The sequence below is a fragment of the Pollicipes pollicipes genome, unplaced genomic scaffold, assembly GCF_011947565.3.
Source record: "Pollicipes pollicipes isolate AB1234 unplaced genomic scaffold, Ppol_2.1 Scaffold_4881;HRSCAF=5763_pilon_pilon_pilon, whole genome shotgun sequence".
In the NCBI taxonomy this organism is placed as follows: Eukaryota; Metazoa; Arthropoda; class Thecostraca; order Pollicipedomorpha; family Pollicipedidae; genus Pollicipes; species Pollicipes pollicipes.
Genome location: NW_023596576.1, coordinates 47,437,288 through 47,450,404, shown reverse-complemented (window position 1 = coordinate 47,450,404; position 13,117 = coordinate 47,437,288). Strand labels below are relative to the sequence as shown.

General features: G+C 46.7%; 1 protein-coding gene across 2 annotated transcripts in view; it reads right to left on the bottom strand.

Annotated features, from left to right (window-relative positions):
- LOC119100925 (endocuticle structural glycoprotein SgAbd-4) overlaps nt 1-3,892 on the bottom strand; it is a 16,038-nt gene extending 12,146 nt beyond the window's left edge. The window contains exons 1-3 of one of the 2 annotated variants that reach the window (XM_037224131.1): nt 3,779-3,832; nt 3,031-3,131; nt 2,418-2,766 (exon numbers count right to left, since the gene is read on the bottom strand). In XM_037224131.1, the coding sequence (XP_037080026.1) occupies nt 2,583-2,766; nt 3,031-3,131; nt 3,779-3,787 (294 nt within the window). In that variant the 5' untranslated portion in view covers nt 3,788-3,832 and the 3' untranslated portion in view covers nt 2,418-2,582. Of the gene's footprint in view, nt 1-2,417; nt 2,767-3,030; nt 3,132-3,778 lie in introns of those variants that run through there. The other variant, XM_037224130.1, reaches the window with a different exon arrangement.
- Between the last annotated feature and the right edge of the window lie 9,225 nt (nt 3,893-13,117).

The following is a 13,117-nucleotide window of genomic DNA, read 5'->3' as shown; positions in this document are numbered from 1 at the left end:
CGAGAGAGAGGGATATATATATATATATAATATATACCTATGTATATGTGTGTATATATATGTATATACATATATATATATATATATATATATATATATATATATATATATATATATATGCACAAGAAAACCATCCCAATATCACAGGTTACCATCAAAGCTCAGCAGTAATTTGCTACACATGTCCAGCCCACCTGCAGACCAAAGTTTGTCCCACATTGATGCTGCTTTATCATGCACATAATGAATCTGTATCTGCCTGAGCCTTGTGCTCAGGCTTCTGGAAAGGCTTTATTGTTGTTACAGAGTCAGGGCATGCTGTTTATTTTGACTTGTCTGTGCTGTACTGATCTGCTTTTTTGAGTTAAGTGTTTGGGTTGTGCAGGGTGACCGTTTTAGGCCGATTTTTCCAAGATCCAAAGACTGTCAGAGTACTCCATATTCTGACCTCAGAAGTCTATTGTTGGTAAAATAACTAGTGTGAACTGTGAGACATGGTGTTAAGTATTCATGGCATGTTGGTATTGCTGTTGCTCGGCAAAGAACTTATGGGAACCTGGAGCTGGCATCGATCGAAAAACAAAGGAAACCAGAAGATGAAGCCAGTGCTTATAAAATAGCTAATGGGAACCAAGATGCACGTATTGTGTTGTTGAAAGAAACAGTGGGAACCAAGATCCACGGTTTTGTTTTGTATACGAACCAATGGGAACCAGGATGCAGCATAATGTGTTGTCATAAGATCCATTGGGAACCGGGATCTAGGGTGCTGTTTGGTCGAAAGACCCAGTGAGAACCAGGATCCAGGGTCTTGTTTTGTTGAAAGAACTAGTGAGAAACAAGATCCAGCATCTTGTTTTGTCAACAACAAAAAAAAACCAGTGGAAACCAAGATCCAGGGTTTTACTTTGTTGAAAGATCCAGTGGGAGCCAGCATCCGGGGTCTTGTTTTGTCAAAAGAACCAGTGGGAGCCAAGATCCAGCATCTTGTTTTGGCAAAAGAACCAGTGATAACCAGGATCCAGCGTCTCGTTTTGTCGAAAGAACCGGTGAGAACCAGGATGCAGCATCTTGCTTTGTCGAAAGAACCAGTGGGAACCAGGAACCAATATTCGGAACCAGGCACATATCTGTTTGAAGGCATTCCATAGAAAACCCGTTTGGATTGGGCGGTAGATGCCATGGTACCCAAGAAGCAGTGAGTTGCCACTGGTCTTGGCAGATCCAACGCACGGAAGTCTAATGGCTTTCCGACACAAATATACGGTAAGGACTGGACGGTAGACGAAGTCAGACAGGACAGTGCAGCAAAGTACAGGGCAGCATATGACAGGACAGGTCAGGGCAGGAATATAATGAGCTTGACTGAACTTGACTAAACTGAGTCAGTGCCGTCCGCTCAGTCTCCTCGTTCTCTCCTGCAAGGAACACATGGTTTGATAGCGTTGATTCTGTTTGTGGACTGCTCCCCACACCTCCCGAAAAGATCGAACCGGACCGACCCAGACCCTGCGAAGCTGAGGCGCTTTAACCACCCTGACCCGAACGAAGCAACGGGCAGACTGGGGATGGGCAGAAGGCCAGGAAAATACATCATAGGTCGAATCGAACATGGAGACAGGGACAGTTTAGTCAGAACAGGACAGCACAAAACTTGGCCGGGTCGGGACAGGATTTAGTCCAGTTCTAAGTCTACCCTCACCTACTAACAGTCACAAACTGATGTTCTCTCACTGGGTCTCATCAACTCATTTGACTGTACTTGCTCTTGTTCTGTTTTTATCTGTTGAATTTTGCCGTTTCCTTACTTTTGCCGTTTTGGTCGTGTGCCATGCTGACCTGTTCCTCGTTGACCATGGAGTCATTTTAAGATGATGGTTTTTAATTCATTCCACTTTTATCAGAACCTCCTGGTATCTTAAAAGTTGATCATTATCATAATGTCATGACTGGTATAGTATCAACGATGCACTAAGAGCTCAACGACTGTTTTCAGCTACAATGGTCCAAATCTCCCCCAACTTCCATAGGGTCTGGCTCTAACTTAGAGTAAGCCTTTCCAACTTCTTTAGACACGATGCTCAGGATACTCACAACAATGCCACTAAATCAAACAAGCAGACAAGTTTGCTTCGACTTCAAATTAGTTGATACGCGGGGAAAAGCCAGAATTTCTCGGTACCCTTAACACGTTTCATGTTTCATGTCTCGGTGACTTATTTCATGTTTGAGAACTGACCGATTGCCTTTTCTTGTGCCCGAGCTAAGACTGGTCAATTTGCATCGGTCTTCAGTCTCAGTTGGACGTTTTCAGTTTTCGATGAACATAATTTGTTGCTATCAGGCTGCGATGCACTTCCTACTGCAGCCAGCTGAAAAAAATGCATCCTCTCTTCAGGACAGGTAGACTAATCGAATGGCGTTGTTAAATATATTGGCGATTTCCGACCACAGATCACAGATAACACGCGGGACTGGCAAGAAGGCTCATGGTGTACGGACACACTTCTTCGCAGTGGTGGGAGACGGGACAAAGACGACGGAGGGACGAAGGAAGCGGGAAGAGGAAACAGAAGGCTCTTCTAGGGAAGGTGATCACCCGTGGCGTAGTATCCGTTTTCGTCGGCCTCCCACGTGACGGTGTAGGTGACGCCCTCCCAGTCGTACGAGTAGGTGCCACTCCTCACGTAGTTGCCCGTCTCCGGCTCGTTACCCGGGAACGAGACTCCGTTCTCATCGGCGCGGATGCCGTTGCTGGTTTCGTGCCTGAAGGACAGGTGTCCAAATGAACAAATGCGGTGTTGAAATCGAATTCGACATCCACATGAAATTACATGGCATGCTCCAAACATCACGGTTGCTCATTGTTGTTACGCACAACAATTTTGATAATAAGGTGATGACTTCACAGCGCCTCGATAATGGGGTGATTAACAGGGCATTGGGCGAATGCAGCTTTTATGATCGTTATATGATATAACAATGACAAATAAGCGCCTAGCATCTGCCTTCTGGGACTGGCGCTCTTACTCGGCCTGGTAGGAGCCATCCTCGTTGATCTGGAACTGCTGGTTTACGATTTTGGCGTCCTTGTCGGCCCAGGTTAGAGCCACCAGGCAGAGGACAATCACCTGCAGCACGTGATACAAGGTCGCATCAGGTCAGCGTCGACACGAGAATGGCTTGAATCCCATCACCAGGCGACAGCATGTCTGCCAGTTCTAAATGCTTACAGCCTGTCCCACCCGTGGTGTAGTGGCTCTCGGTCATAACCGTGGGTGCGTAACCTCGGCCATAACCATGGGAACTATCGCGTCGTGAAGGGTGCCGATAGGGTAGTGGTTAACGCATCTAACGTAACATAAGCCACTGCACGTATGGGAAACCGGGGGTACGGGGTTCGGTTGTCCGCAGTGCCCGCCCTTCCTGCCAGAACGAAAAGCAGGCGACGCCATGAAGCATCAGCAGCTGAGTGCGTCGGTAAGTTCCAATGACGGCGGATAACGCGATGAGGCGCCGGGACTACCTTTGGTGTTGCCCCACCCCCTCCCCCCGAGATTCAGGAAAATTGGGCCCCAGGCCTATGGTGGTGCGTGCAAGCAAACAAGCCAAAATGCTTCTGAGTGCCACCACCTCTACTGTTGGTGACATGGTTTGACTGTTGGTGATATCAAACTTCCCCGGGCATATCCGTGCACATGACATAGACCTTATGCTTGAATCTTACGGAGGCGCCTGCAGTTCCCACATATACTGACGATCAGAGTGCTATACTCACGAGCTTCATGTTTGGGGCGGGACCGGACGGCTGCTGGGCAGAGCAGGGCGAGTGGTGCCAGTGAGGACACGGAGCGCGGTTTTATAGCAGACTGTCACACCCACCCCCAGCCCGGGGCGACTTACGCTCATCCGCCGTTGAATTCGGCCTTGGGTTGTCAAAAATATTTGCCGGGAGACCGGTCATTGGTGGACAGTGCGACGACTGCGTGCCGCCCCGCGCGCGAATCTCCGATTACGCCGGCCAGAAAGCCAATCAGGGAAAGCGTGCTGACAGCTCCCTTGATCGAGGACAAGCCTGTAGATGGGCATAATTATTTGAAGGCAACCTTTGCCTGGTTCCCAAGATTTCTTCCCGGGAACCCAGGAACCAGTCTGGCAATACGCCGAAAGATCCAGCAAGAACCAGGATCCAGCTTGACAATAGGTCGAAAGATCCATCAAGAACCAGGATCCAGCTTCACAATAAGCCAAAAGATCCAACAACAACCAGGATCCAACTTGACATAAAGACGAAAGATCCCGCAAGAACCAGGATCCAGCCTGATACCAAACCGAAAGAACCAGCAAGAAACAAGATCCAACTTGGACTGGACATAGGGGCCCAGCAAGAACCAAAATTCAGCCTGGCATTACGCTGAGAGATGCAGCAAGAACCAAGATCCAGCTCAGGCTTAAAATGGGGATTCAGTTTCATCAAGAACCAAGATCCATTCTAAAATTACGTTCAGGAACCAGCAAGAACCAGAATCTCGCCAGGAGTTCTTCACAGCAGCTGCTGCTCACACACCCCACTTTATCAGGTCCAGCAATGTGTGCTGTTCTTAATGTAACTTAATAAAATTAAGTTTATGAACATTGTCGGTTATCTGCTCAGGCTGCTTCTCATATACCATAAAACAAATTTGCTCTTCTTCAATGTTAATAACACTAGAAATTCAGGAGAACGAAATCAATAACGTGTCACGATACAGGCATGATGCAGACCTGCTAGGTCTGCAACTGAGCTGTTAGCTGCCTAATGTTATCCTGAAAGGAAAGGTCCGCTCTTCCGTGCGTATATCACAGAAATAATGAAAAAGAGAGAGATAGATAGATGAGAGCGAGAATAGGAGAGAGAGAGAGAGAGAGAGAGAGAGAGAGAGAGAGAGAGAGAGAGAAGAGAGAGAGAGAGAGAGAGTAGAGAGAGAGAGAGAGATAGGAGATAGTAGAGAGAGAGCGGGAGGAGAGAGAGATGGAGAGAGTAGGAGTAGAGAGAGAGAGAGAGAGAGAAGAGAGAGGGAGAGAGAGAGAGAGAGAGAGAGAGGAGAGAGAGAGAGAGAGAGAGAGAGAGAGAGAGAGAGAGAGAGAGAGATATATATATATATATATATATATATATATATATATATATATATATATATATATATATATATATACATCAGTTTTCATGAGAAGAGCACAGCATGATTATCAATCAAATCACGCAACAACTATCCCCAACACGTCGCACATCAACGTGGCGCCACCGCGCGTCACTCATCAAGGCCGCAGATAGGGAAGCTAGTATCACATGTTTCGCCTTTCTAAAACCCAAAGGGAATGTGACGTCAAGGAACTGAGGCTGCTGGTGGTGAGGTTGCTCCGTGTGAGAACGCAGGACAACGTTTCTATTTTGTTGACTTTTTATTGCTCACACCAAAACACACCATCTAACGTGTAATAATCTATTTAAGTCATCCACAGCAATGTCAGACACAATCAAAATGTGTACGTGTTGAAATGCAGCTTCTGGTGTTCACAAATGCACTTTGGGCACGTGATATGCCGGAAAGTTTGAGAAGCAGCTCAGAAGAGGGAAATGGAAATTTCAGATGCTGTTTTCCAAGAATATTATGGCATTTTGAACGGTTCTTTTAGATATTCTATTCCAGATATTCTAGAATATTCCATTTTATTGTTTATTCTTCTATGCACTTCGAAGGTGACTAGGAGGTAGACAAATGAAGCAACCATATATACATATACATATATATGTATATATATTTCTCTCTCTCTCTCTCTCTCTCTCTCTCTCTCTCTCTCTCTCTCTCTCTCTCTCTCTCTCTCTCTCTCTCTCTCTCTCTCTCTCTCTCTCTCTCTCTCTCTCTCTGCTTATAAAATAACTAATGGGAACCAAAATGCACGTCTTGTGTTGTTGAAAGAAACAGTGGAAACCAAGATCCACGGTTTTGTTTTGTATACGAACCAATGGGAACCAGGATGCAGCATCTTGCTTTGTCGAAAGAACCAGTGGGAATCAGGAACCAATATTCGGAACCAGGCACATATCTGTTTGAAGGCATTCCATAGAAAACCCGTTTGGATTGGGCGGTAGATGCCATGGTACCCAAGAAGCAGTGAGTTGTCACTGGTCTTGGCAGATCCAACGCACGGAAGTCCAATGGCTTTCCGACACAAACATACGGTAAGGACTGGACGGTAGACGAAGGCAGCCAGGACAGTGCAGCAAAGTACAGGGCAGCATATGACAGGACAGGGCAGGGCAGGAATATAATGAGCTTGACTGAACTTGACTGAATTGAGTCAGTGCCGTCTGCTCAGTCTCCTCGTTCTCCCCTGCAAAGAACACATGGTTTGATAGCGTTGATTCTGTTTGTGAACTGCTCCCCACACCTCCCGAAAAGATCGAACCGGACCGGCCCAGACCCTGCGAAGCTGAGGCGCTTAACCACCCTGACCCGAACGAAGCAACGGGCAGACTGGGGCATGGGCAGAACGCCAGGAAAATACATCATAGGTCGAATCGAACATGGAAACAGAGACAGTTTAGTCAGAACAGGACAGCACAAAAGCTGGCCGGATCGGGACAGGATTTAGTCCAGTTCTAATTCTACTCTCACCTAATAACGGTCAAAAACTGATGTGCTCTCATTGGGTCTCATCAACTCAAATTGATGACATTTGACTGGACTTGCCCTTGTTCTGTTTTTATCTTTTGAATTTTGCTGTTTTTTTAATTTTACCGTTTTGGTCGTGTGCCATGCTGACCCGTTCCTCGCTGACCATGGAGTCATTTTAAGACGATGGTTTTTAATTCATTCCACTTTTATCAGAGCCTCCTTGTATCCTAAAAGTTGAACATTATCATAATATCATGACTGGTATAGTATCAACGATGCATCAAGAGCTAAACGACTTTTTTCAGGTACAATGGTCCAAACCTCCCCCAACTTCCATAGGTTCTGGCTCTAACTTAGAGTAAGCCTTTCCAGCTTCTTTAGACACGATGCTCAGGATACCCACAACAATGCCACTAAATCAAACAAGCAGACAATTTTGCTTCGACTTCAAATTAGTTGATATGCGGGGAAAAGCCAGAATTTCTCGGTACCCTACGTTTATTAACCACCCCCCCCCCCCGCCCTATTCTATTCCAACCAGTACAGAAACACCAAAGTAGTGCTGAAAATAACCCCTGCAGAACACGAGGTTAAGACCATCCATGAGGACGTCGGACCAAATCAGGGTTTCGCCTGCATCATAGAGTAATGTTTCTTCCATGGACACCTGACACGCACAAGCATCATACAATCCACCTTCCGTGGGGCAGTTCGACAATGTCCGTTAAAGTAGGACACGCTTTAGTGGTTGGGGCGCCCCCAACTCCCTCCTTTCTTCCGCTCCGGTAATTTTCCTAGAACTTCTCTTTAGGTGGTAGATCTAATATATCTCCGCACGTCGAACCACATACGTATCAATTGAGGAAAAAATCACACGTTGGTTGCTAGAGTGCCTGCATGGCTGCATACCAGCTGCTTGATGACATTCTTTTTCCGTAAATGGTCGCAGCAGAATGTTCATTTCGGTGTTCCAGAGCTGAATGCGGCGAACAGTGAACTTCACATCAACGTTATAACAACATATTTCGTTCAGAATAGATGCGTTAAGATTAATCAACTGTTCAGTTACGAATGGAAAGTCATTTATGATGATAAAATATCGATAGTCGTCATGTGAATACACATCATTACCATCATGCACATCATGCACATCATGCACATCATGATGATTATGTGGTTTTAAGTCACGAATGTCTCCTCAGCCGGCGATAAATATAGCTGTGCCACATCATTAAGTTTATCGCCCATACCGACTGATTTTCTCATCAACGTTGTCTCACAAAACATTAGGCTGCAAATGTCCAGCATTAGCCTGCAGGTAAGTACAGCGAACGCACTAACGCGTAAAGGCCCGTTCACATCCTAAGAACTGGCTGCGAAATCTGCTGCTGATTCTGCAGTCATCAGCTTTTGCGAACTAGAGGTATCACTTTTAATCCCCCAGGAGCACAAAGTGCAGGTAAAAAGAGCTCAAAAGTGGTATTGCCCGCAACACCCGACGACCGCAGAATCTGCTGCGGACTTTGCAGACTTCAGCTGCTGCAGACTGGAGGTACCACTTTTTAGTTCTTTTAATCCAGGCTTTGCGGGCAGGTGGCCTAAATATGACAGATCTGGTGCACAACACCCGACGGCTTCAGAAGATGCTGCTTCAACTGCAACAAGTCAGCATGCCGCAAACGGGCCATAGCATGATACTGTTAGATGGATCAATTATGCCCTAAGGTACGGTTTTTTACTTTTCTGCCATCAGTTGGAAACTAAGCCCATTAAAGGCTCTGTTCAAACCAACAATAGCACTGTCAACTGAGCGTCGGAGTTCCGATTCGCTCCACTGTAACAACACGCTTTGGATACTGCACCACGATTTTGATACCTCACCTTAGAAACCCTGTTCCCCACTTCGCGAAGGCATAGGATTAAGCTTTTATGTTCATGCGTGCATATATATATATACATATATATATATATACATATATATATATATATATATATATATATATACATGCTTCTGCGCTACGCTTCTTGACGCCGCAGTCCAGAACATGATGCCTGAGGCAAGCTGTCCACCGCTTTGATGATGGTACATCACGCGGGCGGTTTGTCACGGGGGTTCGCACCAGTGGCGGTGCATTCAGGGGATCGGCAGCGCTCTGGTCAGAGGGATGGGCGTAGGCCGGCCGACAATGTGGTCACTGGCAGCTCTTGCTGGCGCCGATGCCAAGAGGGCACCACTAAGGGATCGAAGAGCAGCCGCTGCAGGCCATCAGCGGTGGGCAGCGGCAGGAGCGGGGCCGCGTCCCAGGACCAGCAGTCATCGCCCGGGTGGCATGAGCCGGACGGCCACGTCGTCGGGCGCCATGACCAGCGCCAGGGACATGGAGCCGGTCGGACGACCTCCCGTGGTGCACGGACACCCGTGGCTCGGCCCGTAGCCGCGGACAGGCGCGGCGGCTCCGGGATGACAACACCGTTGACGAGTGGGACCATGCCCGCCTGCGGATTTAAAGCCAGGCAGACCCGGAGCCAGCAGCGTCCCATCCTGTGCCGCACAGAGCTGGCACTCCCGCCAAGGGGCTCAACGGCTCTGAGCTGGGCTGCTTCAAGGGCTGAAGGGCTCAGCTGCCAAATAATTCATACAATATTTTATTAAACATCCAGACAACACCATCTCATGGTTCAACTCATAGCTGGGTCAGTACTTCTAAGCAGATTTTGGCAGCTTCCCGACGCTCACGCCCACACATGTGCTTCATCCTAAGCATAATCTTTCTTATTTCCATTTATTTACAACACAGTTATGAGACAGCAGCACGTCACGGCGTCGGATTAGCCACCAAAACGAAATAAGCGCATAAAATAAACAGCGAACGTCGTGGAGAGCGACAGCTGGGTGCCCATAGCTCTGGCCGATAGAAAGTCTGAGATAACCAGTAATTTTGCGTTTCAAATCGACCAGATATTTCTTATAATGCCGGTATCTTGGGAACAATCGACAAGCAAAAAAAAAAAAACGTTGAGTATGAGTTTTTTTGCCGGTGCCACGGGTTTAATGACCATTGCAAGCGGGATTTTACGGGGTTTAAAACCGTGACGACAGCAGTTCCTTTGGCCAACCACAGGATTACACTGCGTCCGAATTCGCAACGGGAGTAAAGAAAGCGTGACACTTTTTCGTAATGCTGAAGGGCACTGGAGTGCACCCTCTCCCCCCCCCCCCATCCTTCTCTAAATCGTCCCCCTCCAGTGGTGGTTTTGAGGCATTGGCATTGTTGATATGATTGTTCCTATAGTTTTGAGGTTAATCACCATGGCAACCGGGTTTTCACGGGGTGGAAAACTGTGACGTGTCTTGATCTTGTGAACGATGCACACTGTTAATTCGAGTTTAGAAGCGGCCGAAACCTCAAGATCAGCGACCAGTCAATATAAAAACATCATTTGCGGCTCATTTGAAAGCCAGACGTGTATTTTATTTGCTTTGTGACAAAATTAGTGTCGCGTAATTTTTTGTCACATGTTACTATGTGCAACACAATGACTGCAGAAATAATCACTTGGCTAACAAGCTGAAACGAGTCACGGCAAATGTAGGTTTTATGTTATATCAAAAATAACATATAAAGCAAAGCAAAATCAATGTTGCAAATCCTTTCGACAGTTTCTCGTATCATTGACACGCATTCCTTTTGACGCCACAGAAGCCTACACAATACAGAAAAAAAATACTAACAGCACGCATGCAATAAGTCACATCAACCTGGCGCACGTGCACGACAGCGCACGTTGGATTGTGCCAGGCTCAAAGCCATGGCTTTCTGTTGTTTGGTCCGTTTGTCTCGAGATAATTAACGCGACGCATTCAACTCTTTCACAACATTACTGATTATACACCACCCTGAAAGAGTGGATCTTTTTAATTTAAGCCGTAATAATGAGTTGGGCCTCAAACACAAAACATGCAAAAAAGAAGTAAAGCAAGCAAAAATATGCGTCACCTTAAGCTATCTAGTTGCAAGACACACCTGTTTCAATTTAAACGGAGCAACCAGGCCTACTCCTATTCATCGTCCGCGCCACTGCGTTCTCCTCACCTTCATCTGTGTCGTTATTACATCTTTTGACATCCTTGAGGAGTGCACTGATGTCCACTGTGTTCGAACTGGCCTGCTGGGGCCATCGTCGGTGCCTGGATCTGTCTATGTCGAGTTCGATGATGCTGGCGATGGGCGGATTGCTGGTCAGCAGCAGATAATGGAACTGGTCCACTATTGTGTCCCGTCTTGACGTCTTACTGGCATGTCTGAGCCGATACTATCGGTTGTGGTTATGTCTGGCTTCCTGCACTTCCTAGCTGTGCTTACCAGCGGGCAGTAACAATGACTCGATCACGTTCGCTCCGTGAACCAGCAGTTTGTGTACGGACAAGGGCAAATAGTACTATGGATACAGTGGCACGAACAACTGAGCCGTCTTCATGGCATATGGCGCGTACTTCTGGGTGTTGATGGGCGAGAATGAAAACAAAGCAGACAGGACAACGGCGAATGTATGAAGAAGACTCGGGTCCACACCTGTCACTTCGCTGAGTTGCTGACATCTCGGAATGCAGGAATGCGTGGCTCGGACAAAATTAGACAGCGCGTGATGTAGCTCTACCTCACATCCGTCCGGTAGCTCGACTTCACATTCAACATTTGCTAGGCTTGCTCCCAGCTCAGCTGCGCACAGCTTTCTGTTCTTCTCTCGCTTTGACAGACGGTCTCCTTTCATTACTGGGTCAAAGAAGGCGACCTTGCTAAGTCCCACATCCGTGTTGCGCACTTGACGGTCAGAAAACAGCTGTCATCCACACTCATTGAGCCGGAAACAATGAGTAAGAATGAGCCAACCGTCTATCACAGTCACTCGGAACACATCCACTGGCTGATGCTGGACCAAGCACTAAAGCTCATGCCCTCCTCGTCCTTTGTTCAAAGTTGGTGTGACCGCGGTATCCCCCTGCCAGGAGTTGTCCCATGTCAGCCCGTTCCCTCGGTCAGCTGAGGGAAACAGGGTTTGGCGGTCGGCCAGCCGCCGCACCGCTCGGTGGCCGGCCCGGCCGGCGGGACGCGGGCTTACTAAAACATTTATTTTTTTCTGACCCGTTCTACCGCCATAAAAATTATTGGAATTATTACTGACATATTAGTGAGTACTTTGAAACTAGTAAATAGTTGGGAAGTGGCATAGCCTGTTTTGTTGGTCAATGACAACAACCATCCTGCCAATTTATGGTAGAATGGAAGCGGCGCGTGACAATAAGAAGTGATAGCTTAATACATACGTGAAACAAATACAAAAGACCTCGAGTGAATTCGAAGGGTGAATTCACATATTCTGATCAATTCGCCGATAAAAAAACAACAGAACCGAACGGTTTCCAGCGTATCAGGACCTAGATTCATATCAGGACCTTGAGATTTCGGCCACATTTAAACCCGAGCTTACACGGTGTGCGATGCTAGTTTACTGATTGGGATGCTTCTCTCTGGGCTTCGAAGTCACGGGTTCGGGGTGTCGGTCGCACCGCTACCGCATTCCATATGGTATACAATAAAGGAATTATCCCTCGAAGTGATCCTTGAGGACGGTGGGACGTAGAGCCCCAATAATTGTACTCTGTACCAATGCCCTGCAAGACTTCCAAGGCCTGTGGAACATTGAGAAATTGACCAAGATCTTGAGAAATCGCCTTTTTCTTGCATTCTGGTTTCGAATTATGTTAATCTCAACGAACTAAAGAGACCAAGTCCACATGTTCCAATCAACGTCGAAAAGGAAAATTAACTTTAGGGCCTAGTATTAGTTTTTAACCATGAAGGTTAGTTTTATCATAGAACAAAAGTAAGAACTTAAACACGTTGTACTTGTGTTGTATATTACGCGAGTTGAGGACAAGGCGGTTTTACTTGATCTGTCAATTCTTAATGCATTGAACAACTGGACATACCGGTTAAAATCTTACCGAATAGATACGGATAGATTACGCTGTTTGCAGTCTATGAGTCGCTGTGCCGCATATCAAAGTGCATCAGTGCGTACTTGGACCTCATGAAAAGGTTACAGGACAAAAAGGCAAAAACACAAAGGGCAAACAGTCAAAAACACAAGGATAAAAAGTCCAAGGACAAAAGTCGAAGGCAAAAAAGGCAGACAGCTTTAAAGTTAAAAGCTATTAAAGTAGAAAAATGCCAGTCAACTGAGGAAAAGTCAAACGAGCAAAACATTTGAATGGAGTAAGGTCAAAAGGGGTATAACTAAGGGTGAAAGTCAACAAACAAAAGTTAAAAGAGGGTAAACGTGAAATGGACAACGCCAGAACAGACTACAAAAGCACTTTCCTCGCTTTCACAGGGTTTCGAATCACACCGAGGGCCTCTGGTCAGATGTTCGCGGGAAAGGTGAGGGGGAGGGGA